Here is a 23,776-nt window from a genome sequence, read left to right as displayed (position 1 = left end):
AGCTGGGTGGTATTCTTTACAGTCTTACATGTAGTTCTTACTGACTTTGCAGATCTGATGAAAACTCATTTGCTCTGCTTGGATCTCTGGCAGTTAAAGGAGCATCAATCAGAGAAGCCCTGCTGTGTGACGCAGGGAAATAGCATTCTGACTCCTGGAGTAAGAATCACCAGAATATTACTGTACTTCTCTCCCAGCAACCAAGAACGGGAGAGACGACAAAGGAGAGAAGAAACAACCTTCTGTTTTTTCCCCAAATGAGAAGACTGGAAATACGATGTTTAATGAGTAGGAGAGAACCACAAAATAGTTCTGGTATGATATCTTGGCATTGTTATGACTTTTGCCTCATGCTTTTACATTATTATTTTTACTTCAAAACATTCATCACTGTAGTGTCTTGGCATCAATTTAGAAATGATAATAAATCCCTTGAGAGGGGAACTCTCTAACTATTGCCTATACAAATATAAACCCCATACTTTGGAGGAATATATGAGTATGTTGAGTCTCAGTGACAACATATAGGTGCAAAATCTCATTTCAGTTTACAGTGTGAAATAAAGATGTCCCACCGTGATTATATGGTGGTGTCACAACTTGGACTTCAGCAATGAAGTAGCTCTCCAGTTCTTCTGTTCTCCAGTACTGCTTTGGAATAATTTTAAATAAAGGGGCATTTTTCCAGATAATTTAATTAAAGGATGGTGTAGTTCCAGCCAGGCTAGTAATGGCTCCCACAGAGACCCACCTCATTCAGTGCAGACACTCAATGGCACAAATGTCTTATATAGCCGTTGGCAGTTATTTACATTTTTTGCTCTTTCATTACAATCTCTGGAGACTGGATCTGTGCCCATAAGGCCAAGGGAATATTTAGTTGGAAATGAAACAGGAGTAGTATTTTCATCAGATACTAGCATTTTTTTCCACTTTTGAGAAATAGTGATAATGGCTGGTTTAATCCCAATAATTAATATATTCCTAATGATCACATTTTCTTCTCTCTCAGTTTCATTATCAGAGACCAACTAATGACAAATTTCTAAATATTTTACTACTCCTACCCTTGAAAACTGCCACTTGCATAAGCCAGTGTCAAAATCCACCTATGTTTCAAATTTTGTGGTGTAATGTAATTTCATTGGACAAACTGAGGGACACAAAGAAGCATAATACATCAAAAGGTACTAAGAGACAAGGTGGGCAAGGTAATATCTTTTATTGAACCAAATTCTGTTGGTGGGATTGTCCCAGACCTGAAGAAGAAGTCTGTAAGCTCTAAAGCTGGTCTCTCTCACCAACAGAAGCTGGGCCAATAAAAGATATTACCTCACCCATCTTTTCTCTCTAATGTCCTGGGACCAACATGGATACAACAACACTGCATACATCAAGAGGTACTAACTCAGTTTAACCCAAATTTTCAGAATGTGTTCTAGCAGTCAATGAGTCTTAAGCTTAATCATTTCTTAGCATGTAAATTTTTATTTTTATTTGGATTTAACAACATGGTCTTGTCTTACCTGATAAATATTTAACTTGTGCCATTAGATAAAGAGGCTCCAGCATACCAGGAGAAGCTTTAACCACTGGATTCAAAATTACAGCTGCTTGTTTAAGAAAAGGAGATACAATTTGACCGGGTGACCTAGGCTATGAAAAATTAAGAATTAGACTGGCCTTACTACATATTTTCCAGAAGTGTAATATACAGAGTACCATTTCAAAAAAAAATATATTGGTGTCTAGTCTCTCCTCCATTTCTACATATATCGCCTCATAAGATCAATGAAAGTTATGGGCATGTATTCTGCAGAAATTAAACATCTAGATTTCTAAATTACAATATCAAAGTTAAATATAAACAGATAATAAATCAATACTAAATATTTAATCTAAAATAATTCCCACCTGTTTGGGACAGAAGACTAAATATTCCTTCACGATTTCAATCAGGAACATGGGGTTTAGTTTTTCATAGTATTCCATGCTCAGAGGAAGGCCATGCAAAGCAGAAAAATGAAGTTCTGCAGCTTCATTCAGAAGGGCAGTTGCAACTGGTTCATTCTTGTTTTTCTTTGAAGCAATAACTGCCTGAAGATAAACTAGAACCTGTGAAAAGGAAAATTCCCATATTTTACTATATTAGGACAAATGCTGTCTTTAGATAAGTGCACATAACTCCAGTGGATTTCAGGGCAAACACAGAGTGATCATCTGAAGGTAGTTTTAGGCTACTTATATCCGTTTACATCAAATTGTGTGTTTTATTTTGGGAACTATCCTATCCCTTGTCTAAATGTTTGACCTTTAGGGCTTTGTATAATCATTTACATCCACGCAAATAAGTAACAAATGAGTGTAAAACACTACTAAATCATAAGAGAAGCATGTGCTTTAAGTGCTTTGCTAGACTGGGGGTAAAGTACTCAGCATCTTGCATGACTGAACCACAGATGGTGTTGCACCTTAGAAGCATTCAGAAACTACAGCTAGAGCAGAATGTGGTCCACTTGTTAAGAAGCATCCCCCAATGGGTGCACATTACATGTGTGTTCCAGGGTCTGCACATCCATTTCCAGATGAACACTGACATTGATTTTGACCTATAAATTCCTAAATGGCAGGGACTATCTGCTTAAAAGACTGTCTCTTTCCCCATGTGCTACAAAAGCAATTGCAATCATAGCTGCAGCTAACAACCCTGACTAAATGAAAGGAGGCTGGCAGTAGTGTTTTCTGTGCAGGATCCTTGATTCTGGAACATTTTTCTCACCTTGATCATCTAGAGCCCAGATTTGGTAGCCTTCAGAACATCCTTCAAGACTTAGCAAGACTTCAAGACTGCTTTTCCCAAGGAGGACGAATTGTGTGGGGGAATGGAGTTGAGAAAGTTTTTAGACAGTCTAGTTCTGAAGATTGATTTAATATATTTTCTTAATGTTTGTGGGACAGATTCTGTCAGTCCATGAAGTTAATCTGGATTTACACCAGCATAACTGCACAGAATTTTAAAGGCGTTCAATGTGCCTGGAACATGTGTAGAAATGAAGAACAAAAATAAAGAAAAACAATTGTATTTCTATATCTAACCGCAGATTTTCCAATGGACTGCTGAACTTCCTTTAAGAATTCCAGCTGGTGCTCTGCTTCATCCAGCTTCCCTTCCAGCACCTGGCACCAAATAATACCTGTAATACAACAACATGTCAAGTGCTTAGAAATACATAAAAAGGACATTTAACCACAACAATAAAAAAGGTACACAAGCACCCTGTGTGCATGAGATTGGATTCTTTGGACCAGCAATGTTCATTGGGCTGTTCGTGCACCCTGCGTATATAATGAGCCCTTCATTCAAGGGCATAAAGGGCAGCGAAGCCCCAACTTCCACTCAGTTCCTTCACCAATACAGAATCCCAAGTTTAAAGAGCTCTGCATTAGCAAGAAGGGCAGGTTATGGGATCCATGTGGACAAAACATCTTGAAGAACCACAGTTACTCTAAGGTAAGTAACCGTTTTTCTTCAGGTATTTTTTCATACAGATCTCATTCTGATTGGCACCGTAGCAGACATTTAGTGGATCCTTCCACCAGAGTAGTGGTGATAGGATCTTCTCAGTATGACTACTTGCAGATTCACGCCATCTGTTTGGCTGATAGACTAACTTTAGTCATCGCTGGAGTGGACAGAGACATAACACGGCGGTGTCATGTCTGTACAAGAGGTCACATGACCCAGAAGTCTGAGAGAGACTTTCACTGATGTCCTTGGCTGAATCTTAAGATCTGATATCAGACGACTCGTGGTGTCAAACCTCTCTGGAGGGAGACAAACCCCTGCTGACTTTGAATCAAGAAGCAACTCTATAAACTGGTGACAGTGATTGGTGCCAGGACACAGTCTTAGAGCAGTACTCTTTCCTACCATGGACAGGAGGAGCAACTGACTGACCCAAGGGGATCTGTGTGACCATGTCAGTAGACTTTGTTGAGGTGCTAGGTGTCTTCGAGTCCAAGGAAACTCAGGATCCAGGACCACTGGCTAAATAGAGTTTTGAAGCAACAGGAGCTTCTTTTCACAAAGGGGTCTCAGAACCAGGCACACCTTTTATTTAGCACTTTAACAAAAATAATTTCAATCAGAGGTCTCCAGCCTGTTAGGTGACATTGGAAAAAAATCTACAGAGCAAATATTTTTCAGGGACGTGTCCCTCTCTAAGGCCAGAAACACACTTAACATACACATCAGTTAAGGGGATAGCTGCCACACAGGCTAGAAGGATTTTAAAATCTGGAGACTTAGGCACCATCCCTGTGATGGAAGCTAAGTATAGTACCAAGGTAACGTGAGGAAACTAAAATTCCTCCCAACTTTGTTAAAAGAGCCAATGGCCTAACTAGGTACTAATAACTATAAGAACTAACACTAACGGTCAGAAGAATGAGAAAGATACAGCTACAGGGTAAATAGGACACAAAGGAAGTTCTATCTTGCTGCCACAGGTTGTAAGAAGGAACTGAGTGGCAGATGGTCCCTTTCCATCCTTTATGCCCTTGCGTGAGGGGTTGAGGACATGTAGGGCACAAGTGCAGACTTACAGGCCACTGCTGAACAAATCTGATCTGATGTGCATGGGGCATATGCATACCTATAGTACAGTCCGTGTGGGCAAATACTAAAAAAGTTCTTTCTAAATTGATAAAAAAAATGTTAAATTGATCTGTGCTCCACATTATTATCCAAACTGAACAATCACCAAAACACTTTTGCATGTTCTTAACTTTAGGCATGTGCTTGAATCTTAGCTTCAGTGGAATTTTAAAATGTGTTTAAAGTAGGGCTGTCAAGCGATTAAAAAATTAATCACGATGAATAGTGCGATTAATCACACGATTAATTATACAATACCATTTATTTAAATATTTTGGTTATTTTCTAGATTTTCAAATATATTGATTTCAATTACAACACAGAATACAAAGTGTACAGTGCTCACTTAATATTTATTTTTGATTACAAGTATTTGCACTGTAAAAAACCAAAAGAAATCGTATTTTGCAATTCACCTAATACAGGTACTGTAGTACAATCTCTATCATGAAAGTTGAACCTACAAAAGTAGAATTATATACAAAATAAACTGCATTCAAAAATAAAACAATGTAAAATTTTAGAGCCTGCAAGTCCACTCAGTCCTACTTCTTGTACAGCCAATCACTCAAACAAACAAGTTTGTTTACATTTGCAGGAGATAATGCTGCCCGCTTCTTGTTTACAATGCCACCTGAAAGTGAGAACAGGCGTTCTCATGGCACTGTCATAGCTGACATCGCAAGATATTTACATGCCATATGCACTAAAAATTCATAAGTCCTTTCATGCTTCAACCACCACTCCAGGGCACATGCTTCCATGCTGATGATGGGTTCTACTTGAGAACAATCCAAAGCAGTGTGGACCATGTTCATTTTCATTATCTGAGTCAGATGCCACCACCAGAACGTTGATTTTTTTTTTTGGTGGTTCGGATTCTGTAGTTTCCGCACCAGAGTGTGGAGTATGCTCCAGACCCCCTCCTGATCAGATTTTGGAAGGCACTTGAGATTCTTAAATCTTGGGTCAAGTGCTGTAGTTATCTTTAGAAATCTCACATTGGTACCTTTTTTGCGTTTTGTCAAATCTGCAGTGAAAGTGTTCTTAAAATGAACCACATGTGCTGGGTCATCATCCAAGATTGCTACAACATGAAATATATGGCAGAACGCACGTAAAACAGAGCAGGGGACATACAATTCTCCCCCAAGGAGTTCAGACACAAATTTAATTAACTTTTTTTTTTTTAAACGAGTGTCATCAGCATGTCCTCTGGAATGGTGGCCAAAGCACAAAGGGACAAATGAATATTTAGCATATCTGGCACGTAAATACCTTGCAATGTCGGCTACAAAAGTAGGAGCATTGTCAGCAGATCGAGAGAAGTGATTATTCCCCTCTATTCGGCACTGATGAGACCACATCTGGAGTATTGCGTCCAGTTTTGGGCCCCCCCACTACAGAAAGTATGTGGACAAATTGGAGAGAGTCCAGCGGAGGGCAAGGAAAATGATTAGGGGGCTGGGGCACATGAATTATGAGGAGAAGCTGAGGGAATTGGGCTTATTTAGTCTGCAGAAGAGAAAAATGAGTGAGGATTTGACAGCAGCCTTCAATTACCTGAAGGGGGGTTCCAAAGAGGATGGAGCTAAACTGCTCTCAGTGGTGGCAGGTAACAGAACAAGGAGCAGTGGTCTCAAGTTGCAGTGTGGGAGGTCTAGGTTGGATATTAGGAAAAACTATTTTACTAGGAGCGTGGTGAAGCACTGGAATAAGTTACCTACGCAGGTAGTGGAATCTCCATCCTTAGAGGTTTTTAAGGTCAGGATTGACAAAGCCCCAGTTGGGATGATTTAGTTGGCGTTGGTCCTGCTTTGAACAGGGGGTTGGACTAGATGACCTCCTGAGGTCTCTTCCAACCCTAATCTTCTATGATTCTAAGAAGAGGATAGCATTATCTCCTGTAAATGTAAAAAAACTTGTTTGTCTTAGCAATTGGCTGAACGAGGAGGACTGAGTGGACTTGTAGGCTCTGAAGTTTTACATTGTTTTGTTTTCGTACACTTTTTATGTCAGTTACAACACAGAATACAATTTATATGAAAATGTAGAAAAGCATCCAAAATATTTAATAAATTTCAATTGATATTTTATTTTTTAACAGTGCGATTAAAACTACGATTAATTTTTTTGAGTTAATCGCGTGAGTTAGCTGCAATTAATTAACAGCTCTAGTTTAAAGTTAAATAACTGTTTAAGTGCTTTGCTGAACTGGGGCCTATCTTGCAAGGTACTAAGTGTTATGTGCCCTCAACTGACGTTGATTTCAGTGATAAAGGAGCTATTACTACATTGCAAGATTGGGCCCTAGGCATGCTTTTCTTTTTGAGATTTGCAGCACTTACAAGACTGCAGCTCTAACAAAAGAGCATTATAAGTCAGACCGCTAGCTCCGCCCGTTATTAAGGCTGTCCAAACACTTCCCAATTTAAGACTCTTGTTTTCAGTTGCTTATAACTTTGCCAAATTTAACTATTTGGGCTGAAATTTTCCACTCTGGGTGTTTACTTCAAGTTGAATTTTTTCAAAATTTAAATGTCAACAATTTTTAAGAGCAAAACTAGGAAAAATATGCTGTTTTCTCAATGTTAAAAAAACATAGCAACCTTTTCTTTGAGAAGCTCTTGCTTGTGCTTTGGAACAGGGACTTGAAATTGGCAAGGGGCAGGTCTTTGTGTCTGGGATGTGTCTTTTGCTGTTCCTGTTAAAATCTGCCCAATTTTGGTTAAATTTAAGCCTTTGAAAAATTGTAGTTCGCACCTGCGCAGTAGTGACTTACTAGAACTTTGCAGCTAAATTCCCAAAGATTCCATCTGCACTGGGCATGTGTGACATACCAGGGTACAATCCAGACTAATGAGTATCTGTACCACCCCTGCCCGGTAACCTGGGGTGCCCTTCACAATGCCTTGCTGCTGTAGCCTCCAACCTGGACTGCTCACAAACAGCCTCCAGCATGTAAGTCTCTCCCAGCTGTGTGTGTGTGTGTGTGTGTGCGCGCGTGTGCGTGCGCGCTGCAGCCAGCCAGCCAGCCAGCCGCCCCTTGGCTCTTACCAGCCTCGGTTATGCTGCAGAGTGACCCAACACACTCCCAGACCCAGATCTTTCCCCAGAAATGTACATTCTGTACGGCCCAGCCCTCTCCTGGACAGTACAAATATGTCACATCCATTATTCCTTTAAGGGAATAATATGCACACAACTTGTTACCTCAAAAGGAGTTACCCAGACACTTCAACTTGAACACACTGTATTATATCTACAAGTTTATTAACTACAAAGATATAGATTTTAAGTGAGTACATGTAATGAGGTAGAAAGTTTAGAAATGGTTACATGAAAAATAAAGATAAAACACTTACTGGTGCCTAACTTAACCAACTATATTAGATTCAAAGCAAAGTTTTCTCACCACATGTTTTAACAGCAGTCTTACGACCAAACTCTTTAGGTCAGCAACCCTCCCCCAAAGTCCAAAGGCTGTTTCTTTTGTCTCTTCATGTACAGTGAATGCAAAGCGGAGGGAGAGAGAGGAATGTTTTGGGGTGTTTGCCCCGGATTTTATAGTTTCAGTCCCCCTTTTGAGAGGGACTGGATACTGCATGGAAACATTGCTGGGGAACTTGGGGACAGGAAAGTGCAAGGCAAGATTTTAGACTGGCATAGTCTTGAAGAGTTTGCTTGCAAGGCAGACAAGCTGGTGAGTCAGGAGGCTGATACACAGCTTAGCAGCCGCATAGCTCTTACTTGCTGAGGCACTGGAGTAACACGTCTGGGTGCCTTGAGGAAGATGCCACAAGGACAAAACCAGAAAATCTCTCAGGTTAAGGTAAAGCTGTTCAGGAGTATGGAAGGTAGTGCCCAGATGCAGGAATGCATGAGCAACAATGGCACCAACAGAGTTGGAACTGAAAAGGTTGCACTTAGAAATGCAGAAGCTGCAGATACTGTACAGCTACCAGGAGGAGATGGAGAAACACTGTGAGAAGCATAATAAACAGAGACTTCATGAGGAGATTCAGTGGATGTGAACACAAGCTGCGATTGAAGTGATGAGTAAAGGCCTTCATAGCCTGTAAGTTCATAGAACTCCTGCACATTTGAAAACTTTATTGCAGTTAGTAGATAGGGATGACTTGTTTTCAGATTTTTCTGGTGTGGATGACATTAGTATCTATGCAAACATACAAAAGACCTTATGGGCTTGTAATATCAAATTTTCCCCTTTGGTAGAAGAATCCCCCACCTGCCCTTTTTGGGGCAGTTATAAACCCCTTTTGCACCACTGAAGCAGTGCAAAAGGGACTTAGCCCAGCCCAAGGATCTGGCCCACATACTCCATATATATGAGTGTATGTAAAAATACAAATGTTAATGCAAAAAAGGAAAACCAAGAACATTGATCAAACCCAGTTGCATTCAGATATTATATTTGTTAATAAAAAAAACTGAAGTAGCTGGTGTCTTGAAATATTACTATTGTTTCCAATAGCATCCACAATGTGCTAACACTTTCCAAACATAAAGGAAGGCAAATTCTCTGTCCCAAAGAGCTTAAAATTATCAGAGTCCTCTTAAAAATACCAAACCAACCCTACCTGTTAGAGCATCTACACTGCTTTCATCCAGCTCCATGGCTCTTCTATACCACACAGAAGCATCTTTCCACTTCCCCTGAAGAATCAGTTGATATCCCAGTTCATTAGCAAAACATGCATCTGAAGACTTTAATTTTGTATACGAGCGTTCAATAAATCCATATATTAGCTTCAAGATTTGCTGATTTTTCCCACACTGAAAGTAACAAAATTCACATGGACTACTGAACAATGTACAGAATATAAAGAAACAATTTCACAAGAAATTCCAATTCAGTCAAGATAAAATAGAGGGAAAATAAGTACTTAAATATAACAAATCTACAAAATAGTTAACAATAAAATAGGCCCACTGGCTTGGAATACCAAGCGGCAAATGGAATATTTGGAGTGAAATCACGGCTCTACTGAAGTCAATGTGGTTGGGACTTCATTTCTGAGGAATATCCAATGGGTGGCCAAACATATTATGTATTATTCATAGAGCTTGTCTCCAATATTAAGGGTGAGCCCACTTCACCTATAACAAAGCCAGAATCATTGAGTTCTAGGTCTGGGTAGAAGTTGTCAAGGAAAAATGCTGGTTCCTCTGTTATGTGCAATTATTTCCTGTGAAATTGTCTGAATATGTGACTGACATATTCTAGATAATAGCTATGCCAGATAACACTGTGCTAACTAATGAATCTCGGTCTTCTGCTTGCAACATTTCTTCAAAGTTATCCCTGCAAACTTCTTAGCATTGTAGATTTTATGAACTCTGCAGAAAAGTCAGACCCTTAAGTTTGTAAGTTCTCTGGGGGAAAGGACTGTCATTTTCTCTATGTTTAGACAGTGCCCAGCACAATGTGGCTACAACCTGATTGAGGTCTCCAGACACTACAGCAATGTAAATGTTTAACAAACATAATAATGAACAGGTTCTAAAATCCATAGGCCAGATACTGTCACAATTACTCCTGTTGAGCACTACCTTTGTCTGTGAGTATGCACCACTGAGGCAAAAAGGACTATTTGTGGAGTAAGGTTCTAACCAATGTGAGTTAGAGTGGCATGATAATGCCCATATCAAGTAATTCTAATATTAACCATGTAATGTTCCCCAAAGCACTCAAAGAAAGTAGCTCTTACCGAGTGCAGATGAATAAAACAAACTAATTTAATAGACAGAGACATTTGGAGGTGATTTTTTTAAAAAAAGCTAAGACTTTTGCCAAACTGAAAACCTACATTTTCAAAACTCTCATCTCTCTCAGATGTTTTGAGCAATTGCACCAAAACTTTACAGGAAAAAAAAAAAGTCCTTTCATCAGATGTCACAAAGGACATTTAAGCTGGAAAGGATTTTTTCTTTTTCTTTTTTGGAGACTGAATCAGAGAGGTCCAGAATAGACCTATAATGGAAAACTAGTTACAACTGCAACTATGTAGTTGCTTCCACAGATGCATAATTACTATCAGTTTTTAAACAAATATGCTTACCAATCTACTGACCACAAGGATTTTTCGAAGATGTAAGTCTGCATTTTGAGGTTCCTTAGTCTCCAAAGAATGAATAAAATCTCTAAGTTGAAATGATGCCTGCAGAAAAAAAATTTAATGAACTAATGAATTTATTTCAAAATTAGAGACAATAATTCAGATAATACTACCATTCTTTACACAAGAGTCCTCTGAATGTTACACAGGGTAAAATTCATGACCACCAAATGAAGTCTGCGTAGACTGGTTTTGTGTAGGGGACTGTGTTGGGATGGAGTATAGAATCCATCATCAAGTCAGCAGGCAAGATACAGGACTCAGTGGCTGCTACTCAAGCCCATGGGCTTCATAATCATGAACCCACTGATCTCTCCTCTGTCTCTTCATCAGCCTTCTCCAACCCCTACTCCACAAAAGCCTACATCAGCTATGTCACAGGACAATGTTGTGAACTCTCCCTGTACTTCTGTTCTACAGCAGAATTACGAATGTTCTGTTGCAGTCTTCCATCACCATTGTGCTGCTGGATGAATTTTATTCTAACTGCAGAACAGAAGTTAGAAGTTAGAAGTGATCCTTAAAGACCTCATGGTATTTTTTCAAGAGAAGTGGTATGAAGAGGTTCTAATCCTAGAAGACACCCCAATACTCCATGAATCCCAAACCATCCTCTGTCACTGTAGGAGCATATCCTTATATTTCCAATATCAGTATTATACTTTCATTCACACTTGATGCTGGAATGAAGTCTTCAAAGCTGACCTGTGTCAATCCCATCTTTAGACTCCTTCCAGGTTTCTGAAGTGCAAAATACTGATATTGGAAATATAAGGATATGCTCCTACAGTGACAGAGGATGGTTTGGGATTCATGGAGTATTGGGGTGTCTTCTAGGATTAGAACCTCTTCATACCACTTCTCTTGAAAAAATACCATGAGGTCTTTAAGGATCACAAAAAAATCAAGGCCTCAACTTTATACTTCAAATACTTGTAAATATAGAATACTCACAGCATTCAAGTTTCCAGTTCTTGAAAGCTCATTTACAATACTAGCTTGAAGTCCATCTATATTGGTCCCATCTTTACTCAGGATTCTTAAACAATAATTATTATATGTATTATATGTAAGTTGTAAGTTTTACAAAACAAAACAGAATACAGTACATACAGTTATTTTTAATAGATTCAGCTTGTTTTCTGATGTTGAAAGATAATCTAATCATTGAGTTAAAGCTTCATAAACGATACATTTCTAATTGTGGTAAATAGAAAGTAGGAAAAACGGTGGCTCTAGAGTACCGAAGGGTACATCTACACAGCAAAGAAAACCCCATGACAGTGAGTTTCAGAGCTCAGATCAAAAATTGACTTGGGCTCACACCACGGGGCTAAAAATAGCTGAATAGACATTCGGGCTCAGGCTGGAGCCCAGGCTCTGAGATCTGTTGAGAGGGGGGGGATCTCAGAGCCCATGGCTGCAGCCTGAGCATGAATGTCTACATGGCTATTTTCAGTCCCATATCACAAGCCCTACAAGCCTAAGACAGTTGACCTGAGCTCTGAGACACTGCTGGATAGGCTTTTTTGCTACTATACATAATCTGAGAATTTACACTCTGATATAAATAACAAATGCTGTCCCAGGGACACACACTTCAGTTACCATGAAACTGTGCTTAATATCAGGAAAAATTAGTCTGGGACCTCATGGAAGAAAATTGCTTAAAATATTTTAAGTTGTTAAATGTATTTTGAGTAAATGAATTTGAAGAAGAAATATACCCTTACTTTACAAATATATGTGTTACAACTTTATAGAGGCATGTAATAGAATTTAGAAAGGAAATCACATATCTTAGTCTGTACTGGGTTTGTTTGGTTTTTATTATCCCCTACCTTAGTGCAGTTTCTAAAGTTTGCTCCCAGTCTTGCTGAGCTAAAAATAGCCTCATCTTGAGGATATATGCTGGTATGAAACCAGAAAAATTGACTATTATTTGGTTAACTACTTCCAGAGCACCTGAATAGTTCTGTTGCATCATGAAATATCTTGCCTATGGAGGAAAAAAAAAGAAAAACAATCTCATTGATTCAGAAAAGTGGCAGATTGTACTAATATGCTAAAGGAATATCATTAAATTGGTAGCTAATTACCATCTGCTTCGTTACTTGAACCAGCAAAAGATCCAGATCACTTATCACTGGAGCCAACAAGAAGGGGGATTAAATTCAGGGCCTCCAAGTCCTCCCCACACAGTCATCACAAGACTCACCAGTAACCATTTTAGAGAACTGCATACCAGCATCTTCCATTCTCTACCCACTTTCATGGCCAGGACTAGCAAGGGAGGAGCTGGAAGTTAATGGGAGTTAGGCACTGAACCTGCTTAGGCACTTTTGAAAATCTCACAAGGCACCTATCTGCATTTTAGGTGCCTAAATCACTTTGAAAACAGGTTGTATATTTCTGGAAAGCAACCTAGGGGTCAACAATGCTATGTGTGGGCACAGGAAAAGGAAGTTGTCTTGTGTCCTCTCTGTCAAAAATGAAGTCCAATGACAATGAGTGAAGTAAGAAGGAAAGTATAAAATAGAGTTAAAACCCCCCCAAGAATTAACAATCATACCTTTCCCATCATCCCAAATATATCGGTGGTGTCTTGTATCCCTTCATCAAGGTATTTGATAGATTTCTTAACAGCATGCTGTTTGTCAGATGTACAGTACACCCATCCTTTAAGCACAAGACCCTGTGAAGGTAAAAAAAAAAAAATCCATATATTTTAAGTTACACAATAGGCAAATCATAATATGCAGTGAAAAGTCCTAATTTCTTGTCTCAAGTACATTTATTTTTGTTTAAATATTTAAATGCATAAAAATAATAAAAAGATACCTCTCACAATCTCTAACCACCTTTGAAAATTATTTTAAGCCACAAGAGGTATAACATCAGAAAGCAGCATCACTTTCAGCCATACATAGCAATAACTGATGCAGCCTAATAACAATACACCTGTCTTTAAAATTACAAGAGCATCCTCCTCACTAAAATTCAATGAACATTATGGTCAAGTGCCTAGCCAACCAAGAGCTGCCATTTAAGCACAATGAAGCACACCCTTCAGCGCCTTACCTTGATTATAAAATGGATTTTTGTTATTACTGACAGAAGAAAAATGACAGACCAAGACTCAAACATTCTCAAAGTCAGTATTCTGGCAAATATTTGAATTAGCCATTGCACACAATCTTGGTTAGAAGGGTCATCCTCCACTGGCAATATATATGGATAAAACCAGAACACACTCCCCGCCCCCCCGCAATTGTTGTCTTACCATTTAATTAGGAGTCAAAACTATTAAATTCTCCGATGCAACACATCAACAGATGGATGAGAATTTTCAGAAAAAAACCTCAACTATTATATTTATTGAGAAATTTGGCTGGATTTGTCATCCACCTGTTGTTGTGTATCCATCAAAACTTCAATATATAAATATCCACACCCTGTGGCATGTGTTAACATGTGACAGATGTGACCAGCTTGTCTAATTTTTTGCATGTTCAATATTGCTTCTGTGGCCAGTCTGCTTTCTTCTGTGATGAAATCCATGGGAGGGAATTCAAGAGAAGGAAAAATCTTGAGTCTTCCCTGGCTGAATTCCTCCAAAAAAAATTTCATCAAAGTATAGAGTTTGCCTCTCTATAGCACAGGCTGTTGGGCCTTCCCAGAAATTGCACACAGTCCAAGGTAATCTGCATGAAGGCTGTGTAATTATGGACAGAATCTGTGCCCAGTTACATCGATTAACTCCACTGATGTCAGTGGAGCGACCTCACATTTACAATAGAAGATGGCCCATCATGGCATACTTGTGTGATAGTTGTCCTACTCCACAGCACCGCGATGAAACAATTTGCTTCATTCGTTTCAAGTCAGTAGCATCACACACACACACTAGTGTTTTGATCATCTGTGTACTGTGAAAATTGTTTCATCAGTTTTTACAACAAACAATATATTTGCACACAGTAGTAATGTTTTTGTTCAAAGTGTACACAAATGTATTTGTACACAGTGAGTAAAGCCAGTGCCATTTTTCATGGTGGAAACTCAGCATGTAGTTATTTTCCTTTGCAAAAAAATATTGCTTTGGATTGAGGTGGAGACATCCACTTCAAACTGTTCTAAAAACAGCATCAAACAGCTCTCACCTCAGCTTGTGTATGAAACAAGATATTTACATCTAGGTAAATCTAAGTTTAAGGATAGTAGACTATGTTTTGCCGGTTTATTTTTTACCATCTAATTAAAACTGTGATTACATTTAATTTTAAATATTAAGAACTTCAGCCAGACATTTGTCTTATGGGTGAAAAACCTTTATATACATTACCTCTCTAGATCCATTAGACATTTTCAGCATTCTGTCAATGTATTCATTTGCTTTATCATTTTTACCCATCAACCACAGAAACATTCCTGCATAATATAATGCATTAATTCCTGCGGTCTTCCGGGTTTCCTTTAATTTGTTTTCCAGCTCCAAAACAGCATCACGATCTGAAAGCAAATATCCCAACCAAAAATGTTTAAAACATATATAGAACTTATATAATGCCAAAATATGGTATTTGGTAGCCAAATGAACCAAAGGCCCCAATCCTGCAAACACTTATACACGTGGATAACTTTTCACATGGGTAGTTCCATTGAACTCAAAGCTAATCATGCAAGTAAGGGCTTGCAGAATCAGGGCAAAAAATAGCAGGCTGTTTTCCTTTTAGAACTGGTATATTTTAACTGGAGTTATTTTTTTGCATACAGACAAATTGAAAAAAGTAGCACACCATTCTCTATTACTGTAGGCTCTATTCTCCCCTCAACATGTGTGAGATTTGGGCCCAATCCTGGAGGTACTGAGCACAGTACACTCCCATCCCATTCACTTTAACATGAATAGAAGGTGCTCAATATCTTGCAATATCTTTCTGCAAATAACTCCAATTAGATTTAATATTAGCTCCCTGCCTTTCTCTCCCTGGTATTATGAAATAATCTTGCACACTGCTTGGTACCAAATACAATAAAACAGATTAATGACTCCTGGAACTGTCCAAACAATTAGTGAAATCATTTTATAATCTAAGCCTATTTGCCTTCTCTTGGCTTTCTCATGCCGCTCTATTTTCTCCTCTTATCTTTCTATAAACAGTCCTCTTTCCCTCTCCATATTTTCTTTCTTTCCCTACTCCTTTCCTTCTAGTTGTTCCATCTACTTTGTGTTCTTGTTCTTTAACAATTATATAAATATGTTAACAATTAACAACAAATAGTGCTCTGAATGATGTACTAACATTGTGGAATGCTCCCACTCATTTTTGTGTTTGATGTTAACAGTAATAGAATAGAATCTTGCTAATGTGTACTAATGACTGGGCTACCTATTGTGGATTACAGAATTTTACAAATGAGCAAATAAGAGAGTAATCAATTTTAATAACATCAAGGCTACTGCATAATAAAATAAAATTTACCCATTTATTTTAATTTGTGTAGTTTAATTCTTCATAGTACAATATCTTTTCCCCACTGATATCATTGCTGATTCACTCCATTCCTCACTCTCCTCCACTCTTACATCTTTTGTCCCCCTCTCCCATTGAAAGGTCCACCTTGCCAGCCCCCAACCCTGGCTCACCCCCAAAAACCACTTCCTACACTCCTGCTTCCCTGCTGTGGAGAGTCTCTGGCAAAAATGCAGTGACCAGGCCCACTTCCTCCATTACAGCTTTGTTCTCTCCTTTTTCAGTTCTACCATCTTCCAGGCTAATCAACTCTACTTCACTGAATCTCACACCTGCAATCCCAGCTGCCATTTCACAACCTTTAACTCACTCCTCAAACCTTTCCCTCTTCCTAATTCCACTTCTCCCTCTGCACGGGCCGATTTCTTTTAAGGGAAAACTGACAAAATATGCCTCTCCCCTTGGCTTGCCTTTCTTTCCCGTATTGCCCCCTACAACTCTCTCCTCCTTCTCCCTGGTCACAGATTCAGAAGTTTCTCATCTGCTCTCTTCCTATAACCCCACCACTTACCCCAGTGGCCCCATCTCCTGACCTCCCTTGCACACATTCTCATACCCTACATCTCAACCAAGGGTCTGCAAGACCTTTCAGGGGGGCCACAGGCCCGCCGTCTGAAACCCGGTGCCCCAAGCCCTGGCACCCGGCCCTCTCCGAAGCCTGCAGTGGCGCAGTGAAGAGCTGAAGCCAGCAGCGGTGCAGGGCAGAAGCTGGGACCCTCTGTGTCCCCCCGGTCTGAAGCTGGGAGTGGCGTGGGGCTGAAGCTGGGAGCGGCGTGGGGCTGAAGCTGGGAGCACCAGTGCCCCTCCCACAAGGCTGAAGATGGGAGTAGCAGGGTAGCCCCAATGCCCTCCACCCCATCAGAAGCTGGCCACGGTGCAGGACAAAAGTCAGGAGCCCTGGCACCCCCCCAACTGAAGCTGGGATCACCCCATCACCCCACTCAGGGTGCACCCCCAGGATGAAGCCAGCAGCAGCGCATGGCTGAAGCCCTGAGCCCTAGCGCTTCCGCGGGCAGAAGCCCTGAGCCCATGGGCAGGGTGTTGCCCCCCCAAGCTGCAGTGTTTTACCCAGAGTGGGGTAGTCCCGGGGGCAGCTCCGGCTTCTCCTCTCCCTCCTCATCTCCCCCAGTTCCCCTCAGACCCTGCCCTCTGGCCAGGTTGTAGGTGAGAAGCCAGAGCTAGGCAGTGTGGAGCAGCTGCTCCTCTGGCTGGTGGTGCCATAGAGCGGACAGCTGTGGCATTCCCACGTTTGCTGCTGGTGCCCAGGATTGCGGCTGCTCCTCAGCTCCCACCCCTCTTTGACTACTCATGCAGCCAGTAAGAGTTGCCTGGGCGGGGGGACCCAGCTTCAGGGCTGCAGAGCCCTTGGAGAGCAGCCACTGCATAGGGAGCCCTCCCAGCACAGAGCTTCTATCTACCCTCTCCCTGCACCCTGAGCTACCCCCTACTGACACAGAGCTACCCCTCTCCCTGCACCCTGAATGGTTTTCAAACTTTTTGAACTGAGTCCACCCTCTGAGTTATATTTTTTCGTTGTGTCCCCGCTGGGTGGCCTGCTGAGGTGAGTCAGGGAGTGGAGGGGTCACTCCCTCCCTGGACCACATTGTGTAGAGCTGGCCCAAGCCCCGCCGGCCCTTGCCCCCTCAAAATAAAAGTCAAACTACACCTATGAAGGACCGCCCCTGCCGGCCCGGAGCCCCAAGTCCTCCCCGCCCCCACTGAGCCCTGGAGGGCTCACCCTTTTTATAGCATGTTGAGGGGAGCCTCCAAGAGAAAAAGATTAAGAACCCCTGCCCTACACTACTCTTCTCCTTAATCTCCCTCACTGTCCTCTGGCTTCTTCCCCACACAAGACAAACATGCTTAGTCAATCTCATTTTAAAAGAGTCACTCTTGACCCTACTTGCCTCTCCATTACTGTCTCATCTCCTTTTCACCTCTCAGTTAACTGAACACACTCTTTACAACAGCTGTCCAGAGTTGCATCTAAGAGCGTCTCCAATAGAGCTTCCACCCCTTGCACTCAACTGAAACCACTCTTGCCAAAATCGCTAATGTCTTTCTCTTAGCCAAATCTTAGAACCAGTACTCTAGCCTCATGTTCCTTGACCTGTCAGCTGCCTTTGATGCCGTTGATCCTGTACTTCATGAAATCTTGTCCTCCCTCAGCTTTCATGACTCCATCCTCTCCTGGTCGTCTCCTACTTCACAGCTTGTTCTTTGGAGGACATCCCCCACCTTTCAGCTTTCCTGGGGGCATTCCACAAATTCTGTTCTTTGTCCCATCCTTCTCTCTCTCTCCATCTTTTCTTTGGGTAATCTCATCTGCGAACACACATTCAACTACCATCTCTATGCAGACTATTCAAAGATCTACCTCTCTACTCCAGACCTGTCTGCTTCCATCCAAATAAAAATCTCAGCGTGTCTCTCTAACATCTCCTTGTGGATGTCTAGCCATCAGCTCAACATAGCTAAAACAGAGCTCTTAATCTCCCCCTGGAAGCCCTCTTCACTACATTCTATCTTGATCACTGGGGACAATACCACGATTCTACCTGTCACTGAAGCCCATAACCTGGATGTCATCTTCCACTTGGACCTGTCTCTAGGTCCTCAAGTCCAAGCTATGTCAAAATATTGATGATTCTTTCTGCATAGCATGGCCCTTCCTATCCATCCACGCAGCTACAACTCTTATCCAGGCTCTCATCATCTCACGTCTCAATTACTACAGCACCTTTTTCTCTGGCCTTGACAAATGCAGTCTTACCCACTGATATACATTCAGAAGGTTGATGCAAAGATCTTTATCCCATTGATTTGACCACGTCTCCCCTCTCTTTGCATCCCATCACTGGCCTCCTCTTCTCTATCATATCAAACATAAAATAATCCGTCTTCATTTTCAAGGCCCTTCATGACCTATTCCCCACCCTACCTATCATCTCTCATTCAGTATCAAAAGGGCAACTCCCGCCTTCAGTCAGCCTCAATCACCCATTTGCTACACTTTCAAACAAATACCTTTGTGCTTTCTCCCACGCTATTGCTCATACTTGGGGGAAGCTCCCCATAAACATCTACAAAGCTAACTCATTCAAACCCCTCCTCTCCTTTCCTGTGAGACCTATAAAAACTTGACAGTGGTTAGGTTGCTGGTGTGCTAAGACCACTGCCCATGATGCTGACCAATATTGTCTCATTGTTTCTTTGAACTCCCCTGTCTGTCTGTCCATCTGTTGTTTCTTGTCTTATATTTAGATAGTAAACTCTTAGGGGTAGGGACTGTATTTTGTTCTGTGTTTGTACAGCACCTAGCACAATGGGGTCTTGGTCCATGACTGGGACTCCCAGGCATGCAATAATGCAAATAATCAATATTAAAATATTCAGCAATGTGCTTTATAAAGTAACATAGCTATAGTAATAATAGCTATAGTAATATGAGGTCACCTTACTGCATTCTGCTATGAAATCTCTGCTGAGATGTCAGATGAAAATTATGATTTGGAGGATAATTATTAGTTTTGCATATTAATAAACTGCGAATTAGTGAGGTTCTACTATAAGATTGATATAGCACTTTTTATCCCCAAGGATCCCAACGTGCTTTATTAACTACATTCATATAGCAATTATATAGCCTATTTCTAAGGTCAGAGGTCAGCTACTAGTCAGATAATGAGTGCACAATATGCTGCACAGAAGCTGGGATGTGTGTGTGTGGAGAGAAGGGAGGGATTATTCTGGCAAATGAAACCAAGGCAACCACCCACTCTTGCAAAGGTACCGTGGGACTGGTAATGTCCACAAGAGCAGACAGAATATAGGTTTTAAGATTTCATCCGAAAGATCCACACCTCAAAAACTGCAAGTACTCACCTAATTTGCAAGGGTGAAAGGTATAGTCAAACTAGGCAGGATTTAATGTAGGGAACTTCTAGGTGTTTCTTGGAGAGTCTAATTATTTCCAGCCTAATGCTTAAACAACCAGATCACCATGAACTCAGAAGACCAGTCCTGAAAGATGTGTTGTCAATAGTAAAAAAAGATGTGTTGTTCACAATAAGATAGCTAATTCAAGGCAAGTAACTGGTCAAGGCATACCATAGGAGGTTTGTCTAGGGCAGGGGTGGGCAAACTATGGCCCGGGAGCCGAATCCAGCCCTTCAGACGTTTTAATCTGGCCCTTGAACTCCCTCCAGGGAACAGGATCTGGGGCTTGCCCCGCTCTGGTGCTCCAGCCAGAGAGCAGGGTTGGGGGCTTGCCCCGCTCCGCGCGTTCTGTGGCTCCATGCAGCTCCCGGAAGCAGCAACATGTCCCCCTCTGGCTCCTACATGTAGGGGCAGCCAGGGGGCTCTACATGCTGCCCCATGCCCAAGTGCCACCCCTACAACTCCCAGTGGCCGGGAACCATGGCCAATCGGAGCTGCAGGGGTGGCACCTGCAAACGGGCCTGCCTGCACCTCCACGTAGGAGCCAGAGAGGGGACATGACACTGCTTCTGGGAGCTGCTTGAGGTAAGTGCCGCTCGGAGCCTGCACCCTTGACCCCCTCCCTGGGCCCCAACCCCCTACCCCAGCCCTGATCCCCTTCCTGCCCTCCGAACCCCTCGGTCCCAGTCCGGAGCACCCTCCTGCACCTCCAACCCCTCATCCCCATCCCCAGCCAGAGCCCTCACACACACACACCAACCCCCTGTCCCAGCCCAGAGCCCCTTCCCGCACCCTGAACTCATTTCTGGCCCCACCCCAGAGCCCACACTCTCAGCCAGAGACCTCACCACCTCCCGCACCCCAACCCCCTGTTTCGTGAGCATTCATGGCCTTCCCATAAAATTTCCATATCTGGATATGGTCCTCGGGCCAAAACTTTTGCCCACTCCTGATCTAGGGTATATCTCGGCTAGCTACATCATGGTAAAACTACTGTTTGCCTTGTCTTCATGAGGATTTTATAATGAGATAGTTATCTCAAAAGACACACCTTGTTCGGTTGTGAAATCCCCAAGTTCTCCAATACCTAGCAATATATAACGCTTTACAAGTTCAAAGTGCTGTAAAAACTAATTAATTAATTCTCAAAACAGCCTGTCAGGCAGATAATGAGTGGCTGGGGACAGGTTGCCCTTGTCAGTAAGTTTAGCAATTAATGCAGCAATATTTCTTTTTGGTGCTATTCCATTTAACAATCAGTTAGAATCCTTTTAATAGACATCAGTTAGAGCGCATATATTTCCATAAAAATACTCTCAGGCTACTTTCCCCCTCTGGTCTTCATTTGACCTAAATATGTGAATGCAGCACAAGACCACTGATTTGGTCAACTTTCTGATTTTTGTAAGTTTGTGATGAATGACATTTAACAGATAAGAAAAACTCACCAACATTTTCACATATTTTATGTGCATAAATGAGTGCTAAAAGGCAGCATAATGAAACATCAGAGTGGCATTTCCTGGCATTCTCGAGCTGTAAGATAGCATCTTGTATTTGACCTGAAAAGACAATGCAGATAGCAGATTCACTAATTTTCACATTTTAATGATCACTCAAAGAATTCGCTGTATACCCAGCTCAAAGACTCAGGCTAACTGAGCAGTACATTTCAATTACATGTCCTTGGAACTGGAGCTACCCTGTTTATATCTGTATATTTAGTATGTATACTAGCTTTGGGAACATTGGAACACTGAGGAATATGGTACTATGGAGATATATTTTGTGATCCAGGTTCAGGTGTCTCATTACTAGCCTGATTTGCTGTTTACTCCTGGGGGAATTCTGCGCCACTGTGCAATGCAGAATTTGCAGAAATTAACATTGTATGCACCAAATTTCCTTTCCCCTACAGAAACGGGCTGCAGTGCTGCTAGCTGCCATTATGGGCCACTGGACCTGGCAGAGCTTAGCTTACACATACTATAGAAGACACTGCTGGGGGGAGGGAAAAGCAGCTAGATGGTTTGTGGCAGCTGCAGTTCCCAGCATGCCCAGAGGGAAGGTGAGAGCAGCTCACAGGAAACTTTGTGAAAGCCTGGGACCCAGCCTGAAGCTGTTTCTCTGGGTAGGAAGGGGGATGGGTGTCTGGGCAAGAGATGGCGGGGGCTCACACCCGGGCTCTTGGGGAGAAGGGGTGTGGGTATCTAGGTCGGGGAGACCCCATGGTTGGGGGCTGGGGAGGATATGTTTAATACTGATTGGGGATAGTATCTCTCTTTTCTATCTGATCTTTATTATGTACCGTATGAAACAGTAGGAGCCATATGGACAAACTGGTATTCAAACCACGCATATATGAAACCACAGAGCCTTGTTCAGCCGTAAGGCTGAAGTAGCAACTGCAGACTGACTGCCTTGGGAGGAGATGTTCTCTCTCCTTACCCCACTGACATGCCCAGCCCAGTGACACCAGCTTGGGACTGTGCTGGAAACAGAATTTGAGGTTTAGGGATTGTCTGCACAGGAAGGCAATATAAGGCAATGTGTGAATTTAAGCCACTAGAGTTATACTTCTATAACTCCCTGTGTGGACACTCTTATTCCGGTATAAATAGTACCTTTTTCTAGTTTACTTTATCACTTTGGAAGTGATTTAAGCTAAACCCAGTGGGCCATCTATCTCTTCCTGAACATATCTGTTATTGAAAAGTAAAAGTAAAAGGCAGAAGTAAAATAATCCGTTTTAAACAAGAGAATAAAAAACACAGGTGGAAAGTAAAGTAAATTCAATTGTTGCTTTTCCTTACCAATATAACAATCATCTCTTCTTTTTATTTACCTAAATGTAAGGTTCCATATGCCTTGAAAAACTGAAACACTGGATCATTGATGTATTTGTCCAATTCTAAATTTGCAAATTGCCTTACATGGTTGAAATATTTTTCTTGAGCATAATATATAATATAAGCCTGGAGGGAGGAAGAGAGCAGGAAAATTAATTTTTATTTAAGTAAGTGTACTCTTTTTAATTTGAAAAATATGTGAAATGAGGAAATTCTTTCACTAAAGAAAGGGAGTTGCTGCTGATTGTTGATCATATTATGATCCTTATTTCATAAACTGAAAGCCAGATATTAAGATATCAGTATGACAGCAGAGAGATGGCTACAAAGGGCACAGAATATTTGTAAAAGTCATACTTTACATAATTCATTAACACAAGAAACTCTAAATGCTAACCCAAAAAACACTTATTGCTCTGTGTTTTTTTTCTTCCAGTTTGTGGGCTTAAAGCCTGATCTAGCTCTGCTGAAGCCAACATGAGTCCTTCCATCTACTTTAGTGGATGCTGGATCAGGCTCTCAGATTATAAACCTTCTCCAGGATGAGGATATATTTGAGTCTCCAGGCCCATCTAATCCCTGATGTTTCCGATCAGACTGACAAAAAAGGAGCCTAACAGTGTAAATGGGTTTTCATGACACCTGTCAATTGGA

General features: G+C 41.4%; 1 protein-coding gene across 5 annotated transcripts in view; it reads right to left on the bottom strand.

Moving 5' to 3' along the window:
• Nucleotides 1–23,776, bottom strand: part of TTC21A (tetratricopeptide repeat domain 21A) — a 61,673-nt gene that overhangs the window by 36,387 nt on the left and 1,510 nt on the right. For 4 of the 5 annotated variants that reach the window (XR_007354876.2, XM_075126023.1, XM_048837511.2 and 1 more), the window contains exons 2-12: nucleotides 23,119–23,248; nucleotides 21,722–21,835; nucleotides 15,143–15,309; nucleotides 13,370–13,492; nucleotides 12,639–12,796; nucleotides 11,752–11,836; nucleotides 10,741–10,839; nucleotides 9,259–9,454; nucleotides 3,097–3,194; nucleotides 1,915–2,115; nucleotides 1,527–1,656 (exon numbers count right to left, since the gene is read on the bottom strand). Coding sequence is in view for 4 of the 5 variants with exons in the window: in XM_075126023.1 (XP_074982124.1) it covers nucleotides 1,527–1,656; nucleotides 1,915–2,115; nucleotides 3,097–3,194; nucleotides 9,259–9,454; nucleotides 10,741–10,839; nucleotides 11,752–11,836; nucleotides 12,639–12,796; nucleotides 13,370–13,492; nucleotides 15,143–15,309; nucleotides 21,722–21,835; nucleotides 23,119–23,248 (1,501 nt within the window). In the remaining variant the exon portion in view is untranslated. Of the gene's footprint in view, nucleotides 1–1,526; nucleotides 1,657–1,914; nucleotides 2,116–3,096; nucleotides 3,195–9,258; nucleotides 9,455–10,740; nucleotides 10,840–11,751; nucleotides 11,837–12,638; nucleotides 12,797–13,369; nucleotides 13,493–15,142; nucleotides 15,310–21,721; nucleotides 21,836–23,086; nucleotides 23,249–23,776 lie in introns of all 5 variants that reach the window. The other variant, XM_048837510.2, reaches the window with a different exon arrangement.

The sequence above is a fragment of the Caretta caretta genome, chromosome 2 (genome assembly GCF_965140235.1).
Source record: "Caretta caretta isolate rCarCar2 chromosome 2, rCarCar1.hap1, whole genome shotgun sequence".
Lineage (NCBI taxonomy): Eukaryota > Metazoa > Chordata > Testudines > Cheloniidae > Caretta > Caretta caretta.
Note: the sequence above shows the minus strand (reverse complement) of the source record. Positions and strands in the feature narration are given on the sequence as shown.